The 21,199-nt window shown below is 41.0% G+C and overlaps 1 protein-coding gene across 1 annotated transcript in view; it reads right to left on the reverse strand.

Annotated features, from left to right (window-relative positions):
- tdrd9 (tudor domain containing 9) overlaps positions 1-21,199 on the reverse strand; it is a 216,417-nt gene that overhangs the window by 110,991 nt on the left and 84,227 nt on the right. Inside the window, 6 exon segments of the mRNA XM_041214194.1 lie at positions 2,008-2,062; positions 2,735-2,784; positions 2,929-3,047; positions 5,395-5,559; positions 8,889-8,969; positions 17,801-17,923. Coding sequence (XP_041070128.1) covers positions 2,008-2,062; positions 2,735-2,784; positions 2,929-3,047; positions 5,395-5,559; positions 8,889-8,969; positions 17,801-17,923 — 593 coding nt within the window.

Consider the following 21,199-nt stretch of genomic DNA (forward strand, 5'->3'; position numbering starts at 1 on the left):
CTCAACACCATTCCCCGATACCCTGTCTGGCTCGGTCTTGGTGCTATCCAAGTCCAAACCAAAGCTGAAAAAGCCATTCAGCAGCTGAAAAACAAAGCCCCTTCAGCAGATGGAATCCTTGCTAAAATTCTGAAACACACCAGAGAAACACTGCTGACGCGTCTGCACAACCTCATATCCATCATCTGGGAAGACAAGTACATGACAGGGGATCTCAGGGACACTATAATTGTGACTATATTTAAGAAGGGAGACAAGTCCAATTGCGGTAACTACAGATAATTCTCCATGCTGTCTGCCACAGGGAAGATCACTGCATAAATCCTCAACTGCCTCCACACAGTGGCCGAGGAATTCCTTCCAGAGTTATAGTGTGGTTTTGCCCATTGAGAGGAGCCACAGGCAAGATCTTCACTGTGTGGCAAATTCAAGAAAAGTGCAAGAACAGCACAACCACTGTACCTGGCCTTTTTTTGACCTTTCAAAAGCCTCTAAGACTCTGTCAACCTAGGTGGCTTATGGTGTCTCCTCCTCAAATTTTGCTGCTCTCAGAAATTTGTCACCATCCTCCGCCTACTCAATGAGAGACTGCGCCATTGGAGTTCCCACAGACTGCAATCTCCAATCATGATTTAATTAAAACAAGTGCTTCTATGCTATTAATCTCGGTGTAAAAACCCTTGAGAAAGTTGCACCATGTTGACCTTCACAATCATTGCTAACTACCTTCAATGACACTAAAAAGCTAATTTTTATAGTTGCAAATGCTCATTTTCTACATAATGAGGGATTTGATAATTTTTTTAAAATATAAAACCATTTATAAGTTTGTTCATTTTTACTTTTGCTTTTATCATAACCCAATTGTGGTAATTTATTTCACTATCTGGAAATTTATATTAAAAATGAAGGGGGTTAGTAGTTTTACGTTCCTTGTTGGGTCTGTGCAGCTACTTCATTGTAATTGGCTCTTTACCTGATTGCTGACATCATTGCTGTTGCACAGCAATATATCCCCTAGGTTTGGCAGATTTAAATTGCCGCTGAGGGGAAAACCACGCCACAGAAACTGCTAGATTTTTGTGGGTAGCTTTCTTTGAGGTCAGTCAATTGCACCCTTGTTCCACTACTGACGAGATCCAAGTCATGAACATTCAAAACCTCTGTCAGCATGCCACCTGCAGGTGTAACATGTCTTGCAGGTAAATGGTGACACTTTTATAATGAATTTTGACAAACATGGAGTGTGAGATGGGACTACAAATGTCTGTGCATGCATATTAAGACTGCAGAGTGGCTTGCAGCATTCCCTTTCAAAACACATTAATTCCTGATGGCACACTTAAAGAAAAAGTAAAGACTGAGTATTTCTTATTCAAAATGTTCCTTCTTTGGAAGGAATTAAGAATCTTACAAGAAATTTCCTGGAGAAAATTGCAGTGATGTAGGGAAACAACAGCTAAGTGGGACTAAACAAAAATAGAAAATGCTGGAAAAACTCAGCAAGTCTAGCAGCACCTGTGGAGAGAGAAACAGAGTTAACGTTTCAAGTCCGAAATGACCCTTCTTCATTCTGAAGTCATCATCAGACTTTTAATTCCATATTTTTTTTATTGAATTGAAATTTCACCATTGAAACCATTTGAACCCAGGTCCCCAAAGCATTACCCTGTGTCTCTGGATTACTAGTCCAGTGACAATAACACTATGCCACTGCCTCCCCCTCAATGAAAGGAATACAACTTGAAACAGATGTCTGAGATGCACTAGCCATCAAATTTCTAGAAAATTGTGCAATCTGCATATTGGGAAAAAGTCAGATATATGATAAGTTGCAATTATATACGGTTTTTAATAGAGAAAAACCTCCCAAGCTGTCTCAAAAACATGGGGAAAACAGAGTTGAGCAAGCAAGAGACAGCAGGTGGGTGACCAAAAACATTGTCAGAGATTTTGCTTCTCTGTTGCATGCATTATCAAGCTTAAACTACAATATTAGTGCCTTACCTCTTCTGAACCATAGAAGTGAGGACTTCATGCAGGTGATTTATTTCTGCCAGACCTAAAGAGAGGACACATTAGAGGTAAAGAGGGTAAGTGGCAGCGAGAGAGAAAGAGAATGCATCAGTGTGGATTCTTAAGAAAATGTATATCCTAATTTCAAATATATTGCATATCTCACTTTTCTGCACAAGATAACAAAAACAAAAAAAATCATTTTGAATATGCAATCCATTTGCAGCTTTCTTTTGAAACTTTAGAATGTTGAACAAGGTAAATCCAAAGGCATTTATAGTTAGAGGCATTTTGGGTTGATAAAGTACACCGAGATGCAACTGCATCACCTCTTATACTTCTGGAAAGAAGAGGAAACCACTAACTCAATGTGGTTCAGCTCCAATCAGAGGAACAATATGCCAAATTTCCTAATGCTACAGAGTAAATTCTAGTTTGGAGTAGCCATCCTCATGCTGGTTCTGAACTGTACTGGGTTTAAGTGCAAGAAATGGATTTTCTCTACAGTCTCCCGAATGTGGCTTTAGAAAGCACAAGCTTTTCTACCAACATTATTAACTAGCTTTACCAGCGTAGTTTGGTTGAAATGACTAAGTCAAGGAACTGAATGTTTATAACTGAAACATGTTTGGTGCCCTTGTTAAGAGGATATAGTAGATAACATCCGAGTCATTCATTTACAATTTTTGTCAATATTTGAACAATTTCTAAACATTACCTGGCAAAAATACCAAGACACTGCCACGGTTCAAGTTCATTCCTGCTGATCTATTAAAATCAAAGACAAGTTAATATACTCTATTAAAATTTGCTTCAGCAATTAATATGAAACTGAAATATTTATGTGGATAAACATGCAGGGAATCATTCAAAATACTGCATCACATGGTACTTTAAATAAAATTAACTTGCTTTCTTGTCACTTACCCATTTTCTTTACTTTCTAGCTCATCAAAGTAGAGGATCAGAGTTTCTGCTATGTTATAGACATCAGGCAGGATTTTTGGCTCATTAGAAAATGAGTGTGCAACCTAGGAATTATAAGTAAGAAAACAGTCATTCCATATCTTAGAATGGGGTGGATATCAGAATACAGGGCAGTTTTTTTTTAAATAATTCTTCCGATGTAGGTGCTGCTGGCAAAGCCGATATTTATTTATCACCCAACGCTATTTTACCTTGAAAAGTAGTGATAGGCCTTCGTCTGATATAAATGCAGTTTGTCTCAGTTTGATTCAAGTTATATCTGTTAACTACATTAGGGTGGTACTGAAGTCACATATAGGGCAGGCCAAGTAAGGATATTAACCAGCTGGCTATTAATGATAATTTGACAGCTTCAATGGCCTTTTCTACTCATCTGAACTTTTTAGATTTCTTTTAAACTGCATACAAATGATCAAACTGACATCGTGGAATAATTTTCTCTGGGTTATTAGACCATAGTTCAGTAACATAACCATCAAGTTACAGTACTATCTTAAAATCATTAACTCAATGTTTCATTTTCCTCAACTGTCTCCTGTTCTAGAGGCATTAATGCTATGCAAGAATATTGGACAGATGTGTGCCTAGTCCTCAACTACCTCTTCGAAATGGCTGTTAATCATGCAAGAAAATGAAGAGTACTCATAAACGTTTTGATAAAAGGAAGTATCAAACCGCAGCCTGATCCTGTCCTCACCTGATGACTACACATGGAGCATGCTGCAAGGGTTCAATGGATTGTGATCAAGAGCAGGAATTCTGGCTGATTTTCCTCCCTATCCCAAGGCCACTAAGTTTAATTGTAGATCTTCAACTGTATCAGAGCCAAAATCCCAAATGGAAGCCATAGCAATGATTTTTAAACAGATTACAATCTCCTCTCTCATGGCAAAAAAGGCAACAAATTATAAGCTTCTTTGTCTTCTACATTGGAAAAGGCGATAAACACAAATTAAACAATGGCTTGTTGAACACCTTAGTTCTGCTTTAATTCCCAATCTGACTTTTCCATCTTTAGCCTCCACAAACAATTTGCATTAAGTTCAACACAAGTGTTAGGATCAAGTCTTTCTCCTGGCACTCAAACTCTGATTGAATTTCAGCAACTTCAGACTGAATTTTCTTGAAGTAGAGGATACTGGAGATGGACGGTGGTCCATCAGTCTTGGACAGAATGAGGAAGTTGCAGGGATGATTGTTGACATTTTGATATACTTTGTCAGAACATCATTTGTACATTTGTGATTTTCCCTCTTCACCTCACCCTCCCCCCTCTCCCCTCCCAGGGACCATTTTTTACTCTCTTTATTCTTTTATAAACGGATCATTGCCTCACTGAGATCATCTTTATATATCATCCACCCCTTGCCTGCCAGCTTCTCATCTTACCTACTGACTCCTCTCTATCACAGAAGTTAACATTCCTGATATTCTGTCTAGAGCTCGCCTCCTCCTCGTTTTGTGCAGCCCTATTTAAGACACACTTTGAGTTTCTAGTTCTGACAAAAAAATGATAACCTTTACATCTGTATTTCAAAGAATTCAGTCTCTGTTTCACAACATAGCTGATCATTATTCTGTACAGGGCCTTGCTGAGACCACAGCTGGAATACTGTGTACAGTTTTGGTCTCCTTATTTGAAAATAAAAGATATAATTGCATGTGAAGCAGCTCAGAGAAGGTTCACTCAACTCATTCTTGGGATAAGGGGCTTATCTTATGGAGAAAGGTTGAACAGGTTGGGCCTATGCCCATTGGAGTTTAGAAGAACGAGAGGTGATCTTATTGAAACATTTAAGGTCCTGAGGAGCCTTGACAGGGCTCCCTGAGAATGTTCACACTTGTAGGAGACACTAAACCCAGGGGACACAGTTTAAGGATAAAAGAGGACTACCGTTTAAGAATGAGATGAGGAGAATTTTTTTTCTGTCAGAGGACTGTTAGTATGTGGAATTTTCTTCCCCAGAAAATAATGGAAACAGCGTCATTGAATTTATTCAAGGCAGAGGTTAGGCAGATTTTTGACAGACAAGGGAGCCAAGGGTTACGGGGTGGGGGGGGCGCAGTGGGCAAACAGAAAAGTGGAGTGAAATCATAACCAGATCAGTCATTATCTATTGAATGGCAGAGTTTGAAGGGCTGAATGGCTTACTCCTATGTTACTATGAGGCCTTCAATTCAGATCATTAGAATAGGAACCATACCTAACTCTGGAGAACATCAAACACACAAACACTTCCAAGACATGAAAGTTGGACATATAAATTAAGCTATGCAGTTCTTTATTATTTCTTTGTTTTAGAAAATTCAAGGAAGAAAAAATACTTCAACTAATATAAGGGTGCTCCTTTGCTAAAATGTGAAAGGTTGTGCTTTTTAAAATCACCTCACCTGGAAGTGGATTAGCTCTTTGAGATCGTCAAGATAATATTCATCAACACTGTACGGGATTCCCTCTACCTCAAACACATATGCAGGGGTCAGGGTCTTTCGGAAGGGCACTGCAAAGTAATCTGCAAACTCCATGCAATTAATTGTTGCAGACATTAGGATCACCTGTGATAATTTAAGAAAGATTCCTTTTCAAAGAAGAGAAAATCACAATGACTAATTTATTAAAATTAAAATACTTTGCAAAACCACAACTACATAAGCACTCATAATGCCATCCAATTAATGACTCAGAACAACTATATGATGGCTTTTGGTTTGTCATCTATTGATCTAATGCAGGTCGATTCCTTTACTGCAACTAGTCATTGTGTTGATATTTGTAAGTATATTGATTTGTTAATTTTATGCTTCTCCACACTGAATTGTACCTGACAGAAATTGTCCTAGTCACCTAAAGATCTAAATCCTTCTTAACTACGTTGTTTTTGCTTCATGTTGTATAATCTGTTCATATTACTGTCCAAGTTTACAAAGGGGAGGGGGGAGGGGGAAGGATAGAAAAAAAACAAAGTTAGGTGACCTATTCCTGAAGTCTTCTCATCCTTAAAAGTCCTGCATGGCCAATACAAATTGCCTGTTTTCTCCACAAATGCCAACTGACCTGCTCGGTGTTTCCAGAATATTTCTGTTTTGCTTAAAATTTCAGGTATTTTGCTTTTTAAACCAATTGTAGAAGGATCTCTCATTAGGGTTGAGCTAACTCCAAGAGTTCTCTAAATTTGGACCAGGGAAGGGAGAAATTTAAACAGTGTCAATCCTCCGCGACAAGGTGAGCAATCCAATATTTGAGATAGGCAAATATGCAATACTCAAGTACATTAATGATTGAGCCAGGCTGTCCAGTCATTGGCCCAGCTCTTTCAGTCTCTGGATCCTCAGAGACCAGACATATGACCAAAGGTGCGCATCAGAACTCTGGAGAAGTCCTGATGTGCTGACCTCCATGGGAGTTGTCTTGGAAGTTTCAACTTCCAATGGGCAATTCCCCTGCTTCCCGGGATACTTTGCAAAAGTCTCCAGCTGTGTCACAATTTTGATGTACTTAACTAGATTTTTACCCAGAAAACGTTGGACAAACAAAAGATAGTCTAACTCCTGTGTAACTACACAACAGACCCCAGTCATTCACACTACCCCCCCAAACCTCAAATTCCCCCAACTACACCCACTCCACCACCGCCCGATGACACCCTCCCTCAACCACCCTTCTACCCTCCTTAACCCAGATTACCCCTCTGGCCTGATCCGATTATTGCCTGGCCTGACACCCGCCCCCCACTCCAACCCAAACTATCTCCCCGTCCAACCCGAATAACCTTCCTAATCTAACTACTATCCATCCCACCTGGCACCCCACCCATCTATTAATCCACTCAGCAATTCACTAACATACACGCCAGACATTTAAACTTACCAAACGGCAACTAGTGCCGTAAAAAGGGGAAGTGTCCTATCTCCCCGACTCTACAGCGATCTGGAGTTTTCAAAGGGACGCTGCATTCCGCATTTGTGGGTAATCAAGACTTGGAAGATCCAGCAAGAAACTCGGGGCAGCGTTGAGGTAAGGGAAAAGTTCGAGCAACGCAGCAATCTGACAATGATTGCACTCCTCGGAATATCCAGGCTGTTTATAATATCTTTATATTACAGACCTTTATAGGTCTGTAACTTGGGTAGGTATTCTTCCTATAGAGTTCCTTAACATCCAATGCCCTGACGAGAATGAAGGTTTCAACTGCAGCGGCAATGGGAATCCAGTTAGAACTTCAGCAGTGCCGCTAAGTTTTGAACTATCCTAAGCTTAAGCTTGTTATCAACCTGCACCTAAATTCACTAGCCCTCAATGAGATGAATCCCTACAGGGAGAATGTTACATCAGAAACTGAAATTCCACTTAGATTTCTTAGTTTGTAGATGAAGGTATGGTTTGTAGATGAAGGATAGAGATAACAAAATTTTTTTTTAAAGTGAATGAAAAAAGAAATTGCATTCATGTAATTCCTCAGGATGCCCAAAAACATTTCCTAGGTGTTCAAAAGTATTTCCTAGGCAATCTGTTTCTTTTGGGTGTCAGCACTGTTGCGAAAATGCAGCAAATAATTTTTATCCACAGTCCCACAAACAGTACCAAGATAAATAACAAACTCATCTGTTGTAATGTGTTGGGCAGGACACCAGGAGAACTCCTATGTATTTGTTCAAATAGTACCCGCGGGATTGTCAATTCTCAGCTGAGTGGCCAGACAATACCTTGGTCCAAAACATCTTCCAAAAGACAGCAGCACTTCCTCAGTATTCCATTCAAGTATCAACCTAGCTCAGGGCTTCCGAAAACTGTGGGTCACAATTCCCAATGGGGGTCGCAGAAACAGCAAATGGTCTTGCATGCTCCTCCTTCTCCTAGAGACTGTGCCTTGCACCATCACAGAGGCCTTGGTGGCGTCTGGCCAACCCTTGGCCTGCTCCTCTCAATCTCCTCTCTGAGGGGTGGAGCAATGCAGCTGGCGGATGGGCGGGGAGGCTTCATAAGCATAGTGTAGGCTGGAAACCTCAAATAAGCAGCAACCAGTACCACCCGTTTGCACCAAATGGGGTGACAGCTATGGGGCTTCTCCTGGTGACAGGCCCAGATTGATGGCTGCCATCTTTATATAGGCAATGTGCAGCAGGGTGTCTGCACGACCATCATCTTTGTGGGGACCAAGTACAGCAGGGCACATACGCAGCCATCGTGGGCTAAGAAGCAGCTGAGGAGGGCCTTCCTGAGTCTTCTGTCACTGGGAAATATGGAAAGCTTGACTGAAACCTACATAGGTACATGAAAACAACATTTTTTGCAAACTAGATGGAAATATGGATTCAGATTTATTTTTGTTGGTCTCTAATGCACAAACTTTAATAATTATATACTGAGTGTTACTGCGCTGCTTTAATGCTGTTTTGTTGGTGTCTGGGGTCATGTTATTTCCAAACGTTAAGAAGGGGTCATACTGGAAAATAATTTGGGGAGCACTGACTTAGATTATACATACAACTTTTTGTAATGGGGTTTGAACCCACAAAACACTGACATGACGCAAAAGTGCCACCAGAGTGAAGTCTGACACTATAGCATGGTTAGCAGTTGCCAAATGTCATATACCAAGCTGACCAACAAATTACACCACCCAATGAAGACAACAATAATTAGCAAATATAAATCTGAGAAAAAGTGAGGAGAGAAAAATAGGCCCTTAACAATAATATGATTCTTTGGTTCCTCAAACTGATTGCTCTGCACTCATTCACAGCACATGTAATAGGTACTTTACAATGTTGAATAAAATTTGCTCTACTTCTGCATCAGATGTTACACAGATTTGAGTGCCAATGAATCTGTGCTTATGTTACTCATTGAAAGAATTTGTTTAAACCTTTTATCAAATACTCACCCTAACAAATCGTGAATTGGTGCGTAGAAGTTTACGGACAACCAGCAACAAAAAATCCATTTCCTCAGTACGCTCATGGACCTGAACATTGTAACAATAATTAGTCACAGAAGCAGTTCATTTTTGCTATTGAATACATCAATTTGATTTAAACCTTGCCAACATCCCAATAGTGTATCATCATTAGAACCTAGATGGTCAGATATAGCCATAACTCTAACACAACTTTGATTAACAGTGTAAAGAGCTTTAAGAGCGTCAATCAGGAAATAAGTTTATTTTGCTTTCCCATACCAAATTTTCATTCAGTACAGCCTCATTTGGTTTACAAGCACAGGTAACTTTCCAGTGTCTCACTCCAAGTGCGCCTCAATAGGCTGTGATTGTGCATAACTTAACCAAGCCTAATCCTCTCTTGGCGCAATATCCAGCCAGGTTGACCAGTAACAGGAAAAAAACCCTGATTTCTTTTTTTCCATCCCTAACATAGGGACACCAATACCAATTGTAACATCCCAAGTGTTGCCCAGGTTGAGATTAACTAGTTCTACACATCAGCTAAGCCTGAGTGTTTTGATGTGTACTAGTTTTGATATGTAAGATAGCATGCATTTGCATTTCTTGAATAGAGCATTCAAGAAGTAGGGTGAAAATGGACAGCTATCTCGCAGCTACCAAGCAATATGTTTATATTGCTAATAAAACTGGTACTATGAAAAGGGTTTCATTGTTAGAGAGGTTTAGTTCAGAGGTTGATACAATGAGAATTAACATTCAATGGGAGTGGTAGGTATAACTTTAGCAGCTTTGGGTGTGCAGAGCAGAGGCAAAGTGAGATCAAAAGGCAGCTGCAAGCCTCCACAGGAACCAAAGTGGAAAAAACCTCATTTTGAATTCGTAACGTGAAAATGCTTTGCCTGGTGTTTGGTTAAGTCTATGGGTTGCTGTTGCCTTAATGGAGATTAGTTTGGGAATTTGTTAAAATTTATGATAGTCGTAATTTGAAGCCATATGTATATGTATTTTAACCTGTGTAAATTCATAAAATGTTTCATTAGTTTCATGTAAAGCCTCGAGAACTGGTGGTCTGATTCCTGAATTTAGAATCGCATCTCAAACATAACACTTTAAACAACTGTCATAACCTATTATTTTAAGTTTCAGTCTGGGATTTTTAAATAACTCTGCTTTACCAACTGCATTGGTCATAACAATGACTACTGCCAAGATGTCAAGCATTGAGCAGCATGATACACCACCCCAGGATATACAACAGCTGGACAATGAAGAAGTGGAATCCCTTTTGGTTCCAGAACATGCAACGTAGTCAAGGCAAAGCATGTTAATGTCACCCTGCACCACTAGGAAAGCTGCAATCCTAGCAAACCCTCATGCTCGCTCTGTCTGCTTGTCTCTGGCAAGACAGAATAAAATAAGGTTAGCTCTCTTGGAATAAGGAGTCTGTGACCTCTTTCACGCAATAATGGAATGCCAACTGTAAGGTGATACGGTGTCCCCATTCCAGCCTGGAAGGAGCCAGACACATTCAAGTTCATTGTCATGGTCACCTTCACAGCCAAAGCAGTCCTTGCCCGCTCTGAGTTTTAAGCTGCAACTGCTACAATTGGCAGATTTCACCAAGGACCTCCTTATGAAGCACAGGTGTCTTTCCTTGCTTAGATTCCAGCAGGAGAATCGTTCCCTGAACACCATGGGCAGATATGGTTTCCTATTGAGAGCTCCTCTCTCCCTCCACTAGCACAGCTTGTCCAGCTCTACAAGACTTCTGCTCAGTCTCCACATCATGCTCTATTCTGAAATGAAGGCCTATTTAGTGCATCCATTTCTGGGAGCAAAGCTTTGTACAAAAACCTTGAAATCAATAGAAGGTGCTTCAGTACTTGCTGTACAGTTTTAAAACTGAAATAACCATGGAAAACACCAGAGACATGCAGCAAAAGCCAGAAGAAATTAGCCGTCAGCTAACCTCAAAGTAGTTGGGATCCCTTTAAATAGCTGTGGTTGGGGTTGTTGAGGGTGGCCGGGCGGGGTGGGAATCTTCTTACAGCTTAACATGTGGTTCAGCTATATGAGCATAGGAGAGCACATTAGCTCTAGTGAAAGCTCCAAAATGGCAGTGCTGGCGCCGAATCAGTATTGCACACCGATTGACATTACGAACTGTGGACCCTGCATACTTCTGGTGGACATTAACATGCATGCATGTTAACATCTTCACCAAAAGGCGCACTTCACACCACAAGTACCTGTGTATACTGCAGATGAGATTGTTGATCCCTAACAGCACTTGAAGTGCACCACTGAGCCGAATTCCTCACTCGTTGACTTTACAGCTTAATGTCACACTATAGTGCACATGCTTACCATCAAGTAGTTAGAAAATCAGTTGCAAATTATCATTTAATCTTTCATTAAAAAACTGATTTTTTGGAAAAAAGAAATAAAATATTGCTAACGATGGTTTGCATGTCAAAATTAATCCTAATCATCTGCAAAGCTGAAAAATATGTAATAGTCAATGCGTATACATAAGCCATGATTTTCTAAGGTATCAACTATTACTAAATCAACTAGATTATTACTTCAATTAGACGAAAGGAACTATTCCATAAAAGTGTGATGGTGTCCTTCCCTGATAGTTGTGGGTAAATGCACCACCCAAATGTAGGGCTAGACTTACAGAGGGGTTTCAGGTTCATTCTCCTTATATGGAGTTCATCCAGGATCTGTTTTTATTCATGCATGGGACATGGGCGGTGCTGCTAAGGCCAACATTTTATATTCATTTCTAATTGCCCTTGAGAAGGCAATGCTGAACCACCTTTTGAATTGCTGCAGTCCAAGTGGTGTAGGTGTACCCAAGTGTTACTAGGAAGGGAATTCCAAGAGTTTGATACAGCAAAGCTGAAAGAATAGTGACATGGTTCCAAGTCAGTGTGGCTTGGAGGACAATTTACAGGTAGTTGTGTTGAAATACATCTCTGACCTTGTCCTTCGAGGTGGTAGAGGTGATGGATTTGGAAGGTAGTGTTGAAGGAGTCTGGCAAGCTGCTGCAATGCATCTTCTATATGGTGCTGAATACCATTGGCGGCAGGTGTAAATATTTAAGGTGATGGACGGGGTGCCAATCAAACAGGTTGCTTTGACTTTTATGCTGTCAGCCTTATTGAGTGTTGAAGCTATACTTACCGAGGCAAGTGGAAAGTATACCATCACATTCCTGACTGGTGTCCTGTCGATAGTGGGCAGGCTTTGGGGAGTCAGGAGGTGAGTTACTCATTGCAGAATTCCCAGCCCCTGTAGCGACAGTATTTACATGGCTGGCCCAGTTCAGTTTCTGATCAAAGGTAACCTCCAGAATGTTGATGGTGAGTGATTCAGCAATGGAAATGTCTTTGGACATCATAGGGAGATGGCTAGATTCTCTCTTGTTGAAAATGGTCATTGCCTGGCAATTGTAGGGCACAAATTCTACTTGTCACTTATCAACCCAAGCCTGAATGTTGTTCAGGCCTTTCTGCAGGTGGGAATGGACCACCTCTGTATCTGGAGTCACAAATGGCCCTGAACACTGTGCAAACATCAGTGTACATCCCCAATTCTGACTTTACGTTGGAGGGAAACACCTGAATATGGTTGGTCCTAAAACCTAAGGGGGATTCAGACTCCCATTAACTTCCCAGGCTAGACTGTAATGATTGGCCTCCAACAACCACAACCATCTTTCTTTATGTCAGGTTGATTCTAACTAGTGGAGACTACCACAAACCCAACATCAGTCCCTCAACTGATTGTCAGTGACTTCAATTTTGCTAGGGTTCCTTGATGCCACACTCCAAATACTGCCATGATATCAAGAGAAGAGACTCTCACCTCACGTCTGGGATTAAACTCTTTTGTCCATGTTTGAACCAAGGCTGTATTGAGGTTTGGAGCCGAGTGCCACTGGCAAAACCCAAACTGAATATTGATGAACATTGCTGAGTAAGTGACGCTTAGCAGCACGGTCAACAACCCCTTCCATCATTTTGATAACAACTGAGAGTAAACGAATGGGACAATAATTGGCTGGGTTGGGTTTATCCTGCCTTTTGTGGATAGGGTATATCTGGGCAATTTTACATATTATCAGGTAGATGCCAGCATTCTGGTTGTACTGGAACAGCTAGAGGACAGCTAGTTGTGGAGCAGAAGTCTTCAGTGCTACCACCGGAATGTTGTCAGGGCTTTGCTGTATCCAGCCGTTTCTTGGTATCACATGGAGTGAACTGATAAATTGAATTGGCTGAAGTCTGGCATCGGTGTTGCAGGAGACCCCAGAAGGATGACAAGATAGATCATCCACTTGGCACTTCTGGTCGAAGATGGTTATAAATGTTTCAGCCTTGTCTTTTGCATGGATGTGCTGGGCTCACCCAGCATTGAGGATGGGAATGTTCATGGAGCCTCCTCCTCTTCCAGTTAGCTGCTTAATTGTCCCCCACCATATATGATTAGCGTGGCAAGACTGCAAGGTTGGTTTGGGATCAGTTTGTTCTGTCTATTGCATGCTGTTTCTGCTGGTTAGCATGCATGTAATATGTGTTGTAGTTTCATCAAGTTGGCAACTCATTTTTCAGTATGCCTGGTGCTATTCCTCACTCGTTCTCCTCATTGAACCAGGGCTCAACCCCTGTCTTAATGGTAATAGCATTGTCAGGGAATTGCTGGGCCATGAGAGTAAAGATTATGATTGAACACAATTCTACTCTGCCCACAGCATCTCATGGGTACCCAGTTTAAAGCTGCTAGATCTGTCCTGAATCTATCCCAATTAGCATGGTGGTAATGCCACACCACACAACGTTACTGGACTAATGTCCCAGAAACTTGAGTTCAAATCCATCATACCAGTTGGGAAAATTGAAATCTGGAATAAAAAAATCTAGTCTCAGTAATGATGGCAAACTACTGGACTGTTGCAAAAACCCATCCAGTTCTCTAACACCCATCCTTACCTAGCCTGGTCTTTAGGTGACTCCATGCCCACATGAATATGGTTGACTCTCAACTCTGAAATGTTCACTTAATCACATCAAACCCCACTACAGAGGAGCTGATGAGTAAAACCAGACCAACAAGTGAGCATTGACCTAGGAACAAGACAACACTAACACTATGCCCAGTCGACCTGGCAATGCCCTCCACACCTGTTCGAAAATGGAGAGAGCTCTCGTACAGATTAGTCAAGCAGCAGCCTGACATAGTCATACTCCCAGAATCATACCTAATAGCCAATGTCTCAGACTCGCCCATTGCCATCCCTGGGTATGACCTGACTCACCTCAACATGTACTATGTATCTCATGAAATTGTCTCATGGATCGAGTCAAATATGGGTAAGGAAACCTTCTGCTTATTACCACCACTCTCTCTCAACTGATGGATCAATGCTCCTTCATGTTGAACACTGTTAAACGCTAAGAGTAATAAGGCAAAAGCACACATTGTCCCCCAATGTTGAAGTCACCAAAGGGTGACTCAGTAGCGCCACTACTGACCAGGTTGGTCAAGCCCAAAATGACACAACTGGCAGACTGGGTCTGTGGCAGGTGGAGAGGGAAAAATCTACTTGACCTCATCATCCCCAATCTCCCTGTCACAGATGCATTTCTCCATGACAGTACGGTAGGAGTGACCACCACACAGTCCTTGCGGAAACAAAGACCTGTCTTCATGATAAGGACATGCTTATCATTGGGCACTGTCACTGTGTTAAATGGGATAGATTCAGATCAAATTAAGCAGCTCAGGACTGGGCATTCCAGAGGCACTGTTGACCATTAGCAGCAGAATTGTATTCAGCCACAATATACAACCTCAGGGCCCAGCAAATTCCTCACTCTACCATTACCCTCAAGCCAGAGGATCAACCCTGAATCAATGAAGAGTGCAGGAGAGTATGCCAGGAGCAGCACCAGCATAGTTAAAATGAGGTGCCAACCTGAAGCAGCTATAATACTGACTACATGCATGTTAAACAGTGGAAGCAGCCTGCTATGGACAGAGCAAAGCAATCCCACAAACACTGGATCAGATCAAGGCTCTGCAGTCCTGTCACATCCAGTCATGAATGGGTGAACAATTAAACAATGAACTGGAGAAGAAGCAGTTCCATGAACATTCCAATTCTCAAATTGGGCAAGCTAAGGCTGAAGAATTTGCAATCAGCTTCAGCCAGTGCTGAGTGGATGTTCCGTCCCGGCTCCTCCTGAGTTCCCCAACACCCTAACTGCTAGTCTTCAGTTCACTCCACGTGACATCAAGAAATGGCTGAAGGCACTGCATATGGCAGGACTATGGGCCCTGACATATCCCAACTGTATTACTGAATTCTTGTGCTCCAGAACTTGCTGCGCTTCTTATCAATCTGTTCCAGTACAGTTACAACACTGGCAAAGACTGGCAATGTGGAAAATTATCCAATCCATGTCCTGCCAACAAAATGAACAAATCAAATCCAGCAAATTACAGCCGCGTCAGGCTATTCTCCATCATGAGCAAAGTTATGGAAGCCATCAGGCAGTACTATCAAGTGCATAACTTACCAATAACCTGTTCACAATGTTTAGTTTGGGTTCTGCCAGAACACTTGGCTTCAGATCTCACTACAGCCTAAGTCCAAACATGGACAAAGGAGCTGAATTCCAGAGATGAGACAAGAGTGGCTACCCTTGACATCAGGCAGCATTTGATGTGTGCCACCAAGGAGCTCCAGTAAAACTGAAGTCAATAGGAATAAGGGAAAGCTTCCCACTTGTTGGAGTGATACCTAGCACAAAGGAAGATGACTGCAGTTGTTGGAAGCCAATAATCTCAGCCCCAGGACAATATTGCAGGAGTCCCTCAGAGTAGTTAGTGTCTTAAGCCCAAACACCTTCAGCTGCTTCATCAATGATCTTCGTTCCATGATAAGGTCAGTAATAAGGGTGCTTGCTGATGATTGCAGAGTGCTCAGTTCCATTCACAACTCCTCAGATAATGAAGCAGTCTGTGCCTACATGCTGCAAGACCTGGACAACATTAGGCTTGGGCTGGTAAGTGACAAGTAATATTTGCACCACAGAAGTGTCAGATAGTGACCACCTCCAACAAGAGGAAACCTAACCATCTCCTTTTGACATTCAATGGCATTATCATTGCTGAAAGCACCCATCAACACAATGGCATAATGGCAATGTCACTGGACTAGTAATCCAGAGACCCAGGTTAACGCTCTGGGGACACAGGTTCAAATCCCACTACTGCAGCTGCTGGTTGTAGGTGGAGGTGTACTTGCAGATGGAGGTGGTCACATGCGCCTGCTACCCTTGTTCTTCTGGGTGGTGGAGGTCAAAATTTTGAAAGGAGTCTTGGAAATTGCTGCAGTGGATCTTGTAGATGGTACACACTTCTGCATTGTGTGTCAGCAGTGGGTGCAAGTGAATGCATAAGATGGATGGATAGCCACTCAAGCGGATTTGTTCTGGATGATGACGAACCTTTTGATGTTGTTGGAGCTGCACCCATCCAGGCATCAAAATTGTAACTTGTGTCTTGTGGCTGGTGGATAGGATTTGGGGAGTCAAGAGGTTAAAAACATGCCATTGAGTTCCCAGCCTCTGACCTGCCCTTGTAATGACAATATTTATATGGCTGGACTATATAAATTCAATTAACAAAAAAAAATCTGGAATTGAAAGCTAGTCTCAATAACAATGACCATGCTCCTCCATGTTGAACATCATTAAACATTAAGATTGGTACAGCAAAAGCACAATGTTTTTGCACACATTAGGGACTTCAACAACGGGGGACAAAGGGTGACTCAGTAGCGCCACTACTGACCAGGTTGGTCAAGTCCTAAAGAAAACAACCAACAGACTGGGTCTGTGGCTATTGGAGGGGGGGAAAAAACCTACCTGACCTCATCTTTATGACTGATTGTCATAAAAACCCATCTGGTTCAGTAATGTCATTTCGGGAAGGAAATCTGTTATCCTTACCTGGTCTGGCCTAAATGTGACTCTAGATCCATAACAACGTGGTTGACTCTTAACTGCCTTCTGAAGTGCCGAGCAAGCCACTCAATTGTACCAAACCATCAGGCAGACTGCAGCGATTCAAGGCAGTCTCACCACCTCCTTCTCATTGGCAATTAGAGATGGGCAACAAATGTTGAACTTGCCAGCGACATCCACATTCCATGAAAGAACAAAAAAATTCAGGAATCACCCAGGCTAAAACACTTAACTGGTCTAGCCATATAAATATTGCCATTACAAGGTTAGGTCAGAGGCTGGGAACTCTTATGGCATATTTTTTATCTCTTGACTCCCCAAAGCCTATCCAACAGTCACAAGTTACAATTTTGATGCCTGGACGTGTGCAGCTCCAACAACACTCAAAAAGTTTGCCATCATGCATAACAAAGTAACCCGCTTGACTGCTACCCATTCACTTCCACCCACTGCCAACAGACAATGTAGATGTGTGTACCATCTACAAGGTCTACTGCAGCAATTTACCAAGGCTCCTTTCAATCTCATGACCTCTACCACCCAGAAGAACAGGGGAGCAAGCGCATGTGACAATCCCCATCTGCAAGTGCCCCTCCCTCTACAACCCATCCCGAATTGGAACTGTATCGCTGTTCCTTCACTGTTGTTGGGTAAAAATCCTGGAACTCCCTTCCTGACAGTACTGTGGGTGTATATACAAGAAAGCGAATCTCACCACCAGCTTCTCAAGAGCAATTAGGGATGGGCAATAAATGTTGGCTGTCAGCAACATTCACATCCTATAAATGAATTTTTTTAAAAAATCATGCTTCAACATCTATTGATGAGAAATTTGATGAGAGATATCCTACTTCATCAATGAAGATGTGCGTAAATTCAGTCAGGCATCTTGCATTAACAATTTTTTGAAGCAGAACGCCTGTTGTCATGTAAGTTAGTTGCGTGTCTGTACTAACTTCTTTTTCTAATCCGACCTATTTCAAGAACAAAATAATCAAATAACTGAAGGTAATAACAGACATTAGGATTTTGAAGTAAAACAAATGAGTTACATTAACAGATTTCTAGCATTCAGATTAATCCAATGTTTGCTAACAAAATGATACATCCAAATTTTACTAAAAATCATAATCTGCATAAGCACATCTTCTCTGTGCCACTGGAGCCTCAGGTGTCATATTTTGTCTTATATCAATTTTAACCCTATTATTTCCAACATCTATACTTAATTAGGATTGTATCACGATGGACTTGAATCCAAATGTAGAGAAGTTATTTTAATCACATAGAGAACCTTTGTTAGCTCATACTTTGAGTACTGCGCACAGTTCTGATCTCCTTGAAGGTGTGGAAGATAGTTACAAGAATGATACCAAAACTGTGAGGTTACTGCTATCAGGAAAGATTAAAGCTGGAAAAGCGAAGGCTTGAAACTCAAGGGGTTTAAAATGGTAGATGGAGAGATGGTTTCATTTCTCAGGAGTCTAAAACGAGGGGCATAGAAACAGTCACTAATGAATCCAATAAGGAATTCAGGAGAAGCTTCATCGCTCAGGGTGACTGGAGGTAGAACTTGCTACCACCACATGGATTGGTTGAGGCAAATAGCATAGATGCATTTTAGAGACGTTAGGGTATACTAATAGGTTCAGATGAAGTAAGAGGAGAGGAGACTCAAGTGGTGTATGAACACTGGCAGTTACCAGCTGGTCTAACTGGCCTGTTTCATTCTGTGCTGTAAACTCTATGTTATTCTCAGTAGGGATAAAGTTGTCTTCTAGTTACATTCTAAGCACAAGGCGGATCTATGCAGACTGTTTTCAGAGCATTATTTTTCTTAAAAAAATATTTAGAGGCTTTATCAGCCATATTGTTTTCTGTTCCAGTAGGAGGTCAGGGATATGTACTAAAAATATTTGCATTAATAATCCAGATGGAATGTATCCGGAGTTGCTGAAGAAATCTTCCAAACATCATTAAGGATGGAGGGTTAAGAAAACTAAGCCACTATTGAGAAATAACAGGGAAGTTGTTACAAACGTCATGAAAATATAAGAATTTTCATAATATTGCGATTTATTGTAAAGGTAGGTTAATAGTGGGATTTGGATTAGTTTCTCTGTGTGGATATGTGTGTGGTGGATTTAACTGAACTGAAGACAGCTAGTCTGGAGCTTTTGAGTTATCAAAAGGGAAGCTGGGTTTGAAATGCTAAATATGTAAACATGGTTGAAGTTTATGAATATGAGGTGTGAGGAACATTTGTTTTAGATAAACCAGAGTAGTTTGAATTTCAAAAAGATGATGAGATGCTACACCTAGCCATAAGAGGCTAAGCTAAACAGCGTGTTTATTTTTCCCAAAGGTTACTGATAATATGCATACTATGAAAGATTTATATTTTGAGAAAAGTAAAGTTGCAAAGACATCTTGGAACAACTGAACTTACATTAAAAAGGGGGAAACATGTATACAGGAGATGTGGTTATGTGTAAGGGGGAAGACATTCTAAGATCTAACAAGTGTGAAAAAGCCTCCAGCCTCTATGCATCAAGTTGCTGTCTATAGGAACCGAAGCTAAGAAAATTCAATTTGAATTTCACTGTCCAGGGTATTGCGTGCTTTGACCGGGTCTGTTTAATCCTATTTGATTTTACTGTTGCCTTAACGGAGGTGTAACTGGGGGTCAGATTAATTTGGGGAGTGAAGAGTTATCATAGTAGTAATTTGTAAACCTACATATGTGCTTGAAATCTTTCCTTTTATTAATAAATGTTTAATTTAGTTTTGTAAAAAAACCTCCAAGACTGGGTGGACTTATTACTACTGAATTCAAAGCATGCATTTCGAAATAAAATACTAACTGGAAAACAGTTGTGACAGCTATTTCAAGTATCCCTCTGGGATTTGAGTAGCTCAGCATTTACCCATCAGCTGCCATAATACAAACCATTATTAGGGACAAAATAAATTTTCATTTGGAAACAAAGCAAGGCATGGGTCATTCAAGGACAGCCACATGGATTTGTTGAAGGCAAGTCATAACTAACTTCACTGGATCCTTTGATGAGGTAGTAGATAAGGTTCATCAAGGTAGCAGAGTAGATGTTGGATAGAAACACAAAGGTTTATGGCTAGAAAGAGGTAATTTGGCCCACTGTATCCATGCCAGCATAAAAAGGTACCCAGCCTAATCCAATCTTCCAGCGCTTGGTCCAAAGCCCTGAAGGTTACAGGACCTCAAGTGCACCTTATTCAGATTTTTTATTCAGATTTGATAAAGATTCCTACCTCCACCATCCATTTAGGCAGCAAGTTCTGGACTTCCACCACACTCCAGATGAAATAATTGCTCAACTCCCCTCTAATCCTTCTACCAATTACTTTAAATCTATGCTCCCTGGTTTTTCACCACTCCACTGATGGAAATAGGTCCTTCCTGTCCACTATCTAGCCTTTCAATTTTATGCACCTGAGTTAAATCTCCCCTCAACCTCCTTTGTTCCAAAGAAACAATCTCCAGCCTATCCTATCTTTTCTCATAGCTAAGATTCTACATTCCTGGTAAAATCTTTTCATTTGTGGACTTTAGAAAGACAAGTGTCATACAGGATGATTTAACAAGATGGGAGCCCACAAAATTAAGGGCAAGTGGTGAAAAAGTGACTCCAGAAGTAAAGATTGGTGGTAGATAAGTGTTTTTCAGACTGGAGGTGGTTTGCAGTGGTGTACACTTATGAATGGCCCGGACTCAGGTGTAGGGATTAACATTATAAAGTTTTAAGATGATATGAAACTTGTCGAAGTAGATCAAGATGAGGATAGTTATAAGCTTCATGATGGCAGGCAAGGTGGTGAATTGAGTAGAAACATGGCAGATGGAGTTCAAAGCAGATTAAGTGTGAGCTGATGCACTTTGGTAAGCGTAATATGCAAAGGCAGTACATTAGGAATTACACTATTTTGCTAAAGGGAGATCTATAGATCTGCTTGGTCTCCATATTAACAAATCTTTAAAACTGGCAAGGCAAACTGATAAGGTGGTTAAATAAGCATATGATTATTGGGTTTATGAATAAAGGAATGTAATATAAAAAAGCAAAAGAGGTCATGCTAGATTTTTATAAATCACTAGTCAGACCTCAGCTGGAATACTGTGGACATTTCTGGTTGCCACGCTGCAGAAAAAAATATAAAGCCCATAGAAAAAGTCTTCAACGGGGTTTAAATCAGGACATTACCAGGGATGA

This window comes from Carcharodon carcharias, chromosome 20 (assembly GCF_017639515.1).
Source record: "Carcharodon carcharias isolate sCarCar2 chromosome 20, sCarCar2.pri, whole genome shotgun sequence".
In the NCBI taxonomy this organism is placed as follows: Eukaryota; Metazoa; Chordata; class Chondrichthyes; order Lamniformes; family Lamnidae; genus Carcharodon; species Carcharodon carcharias.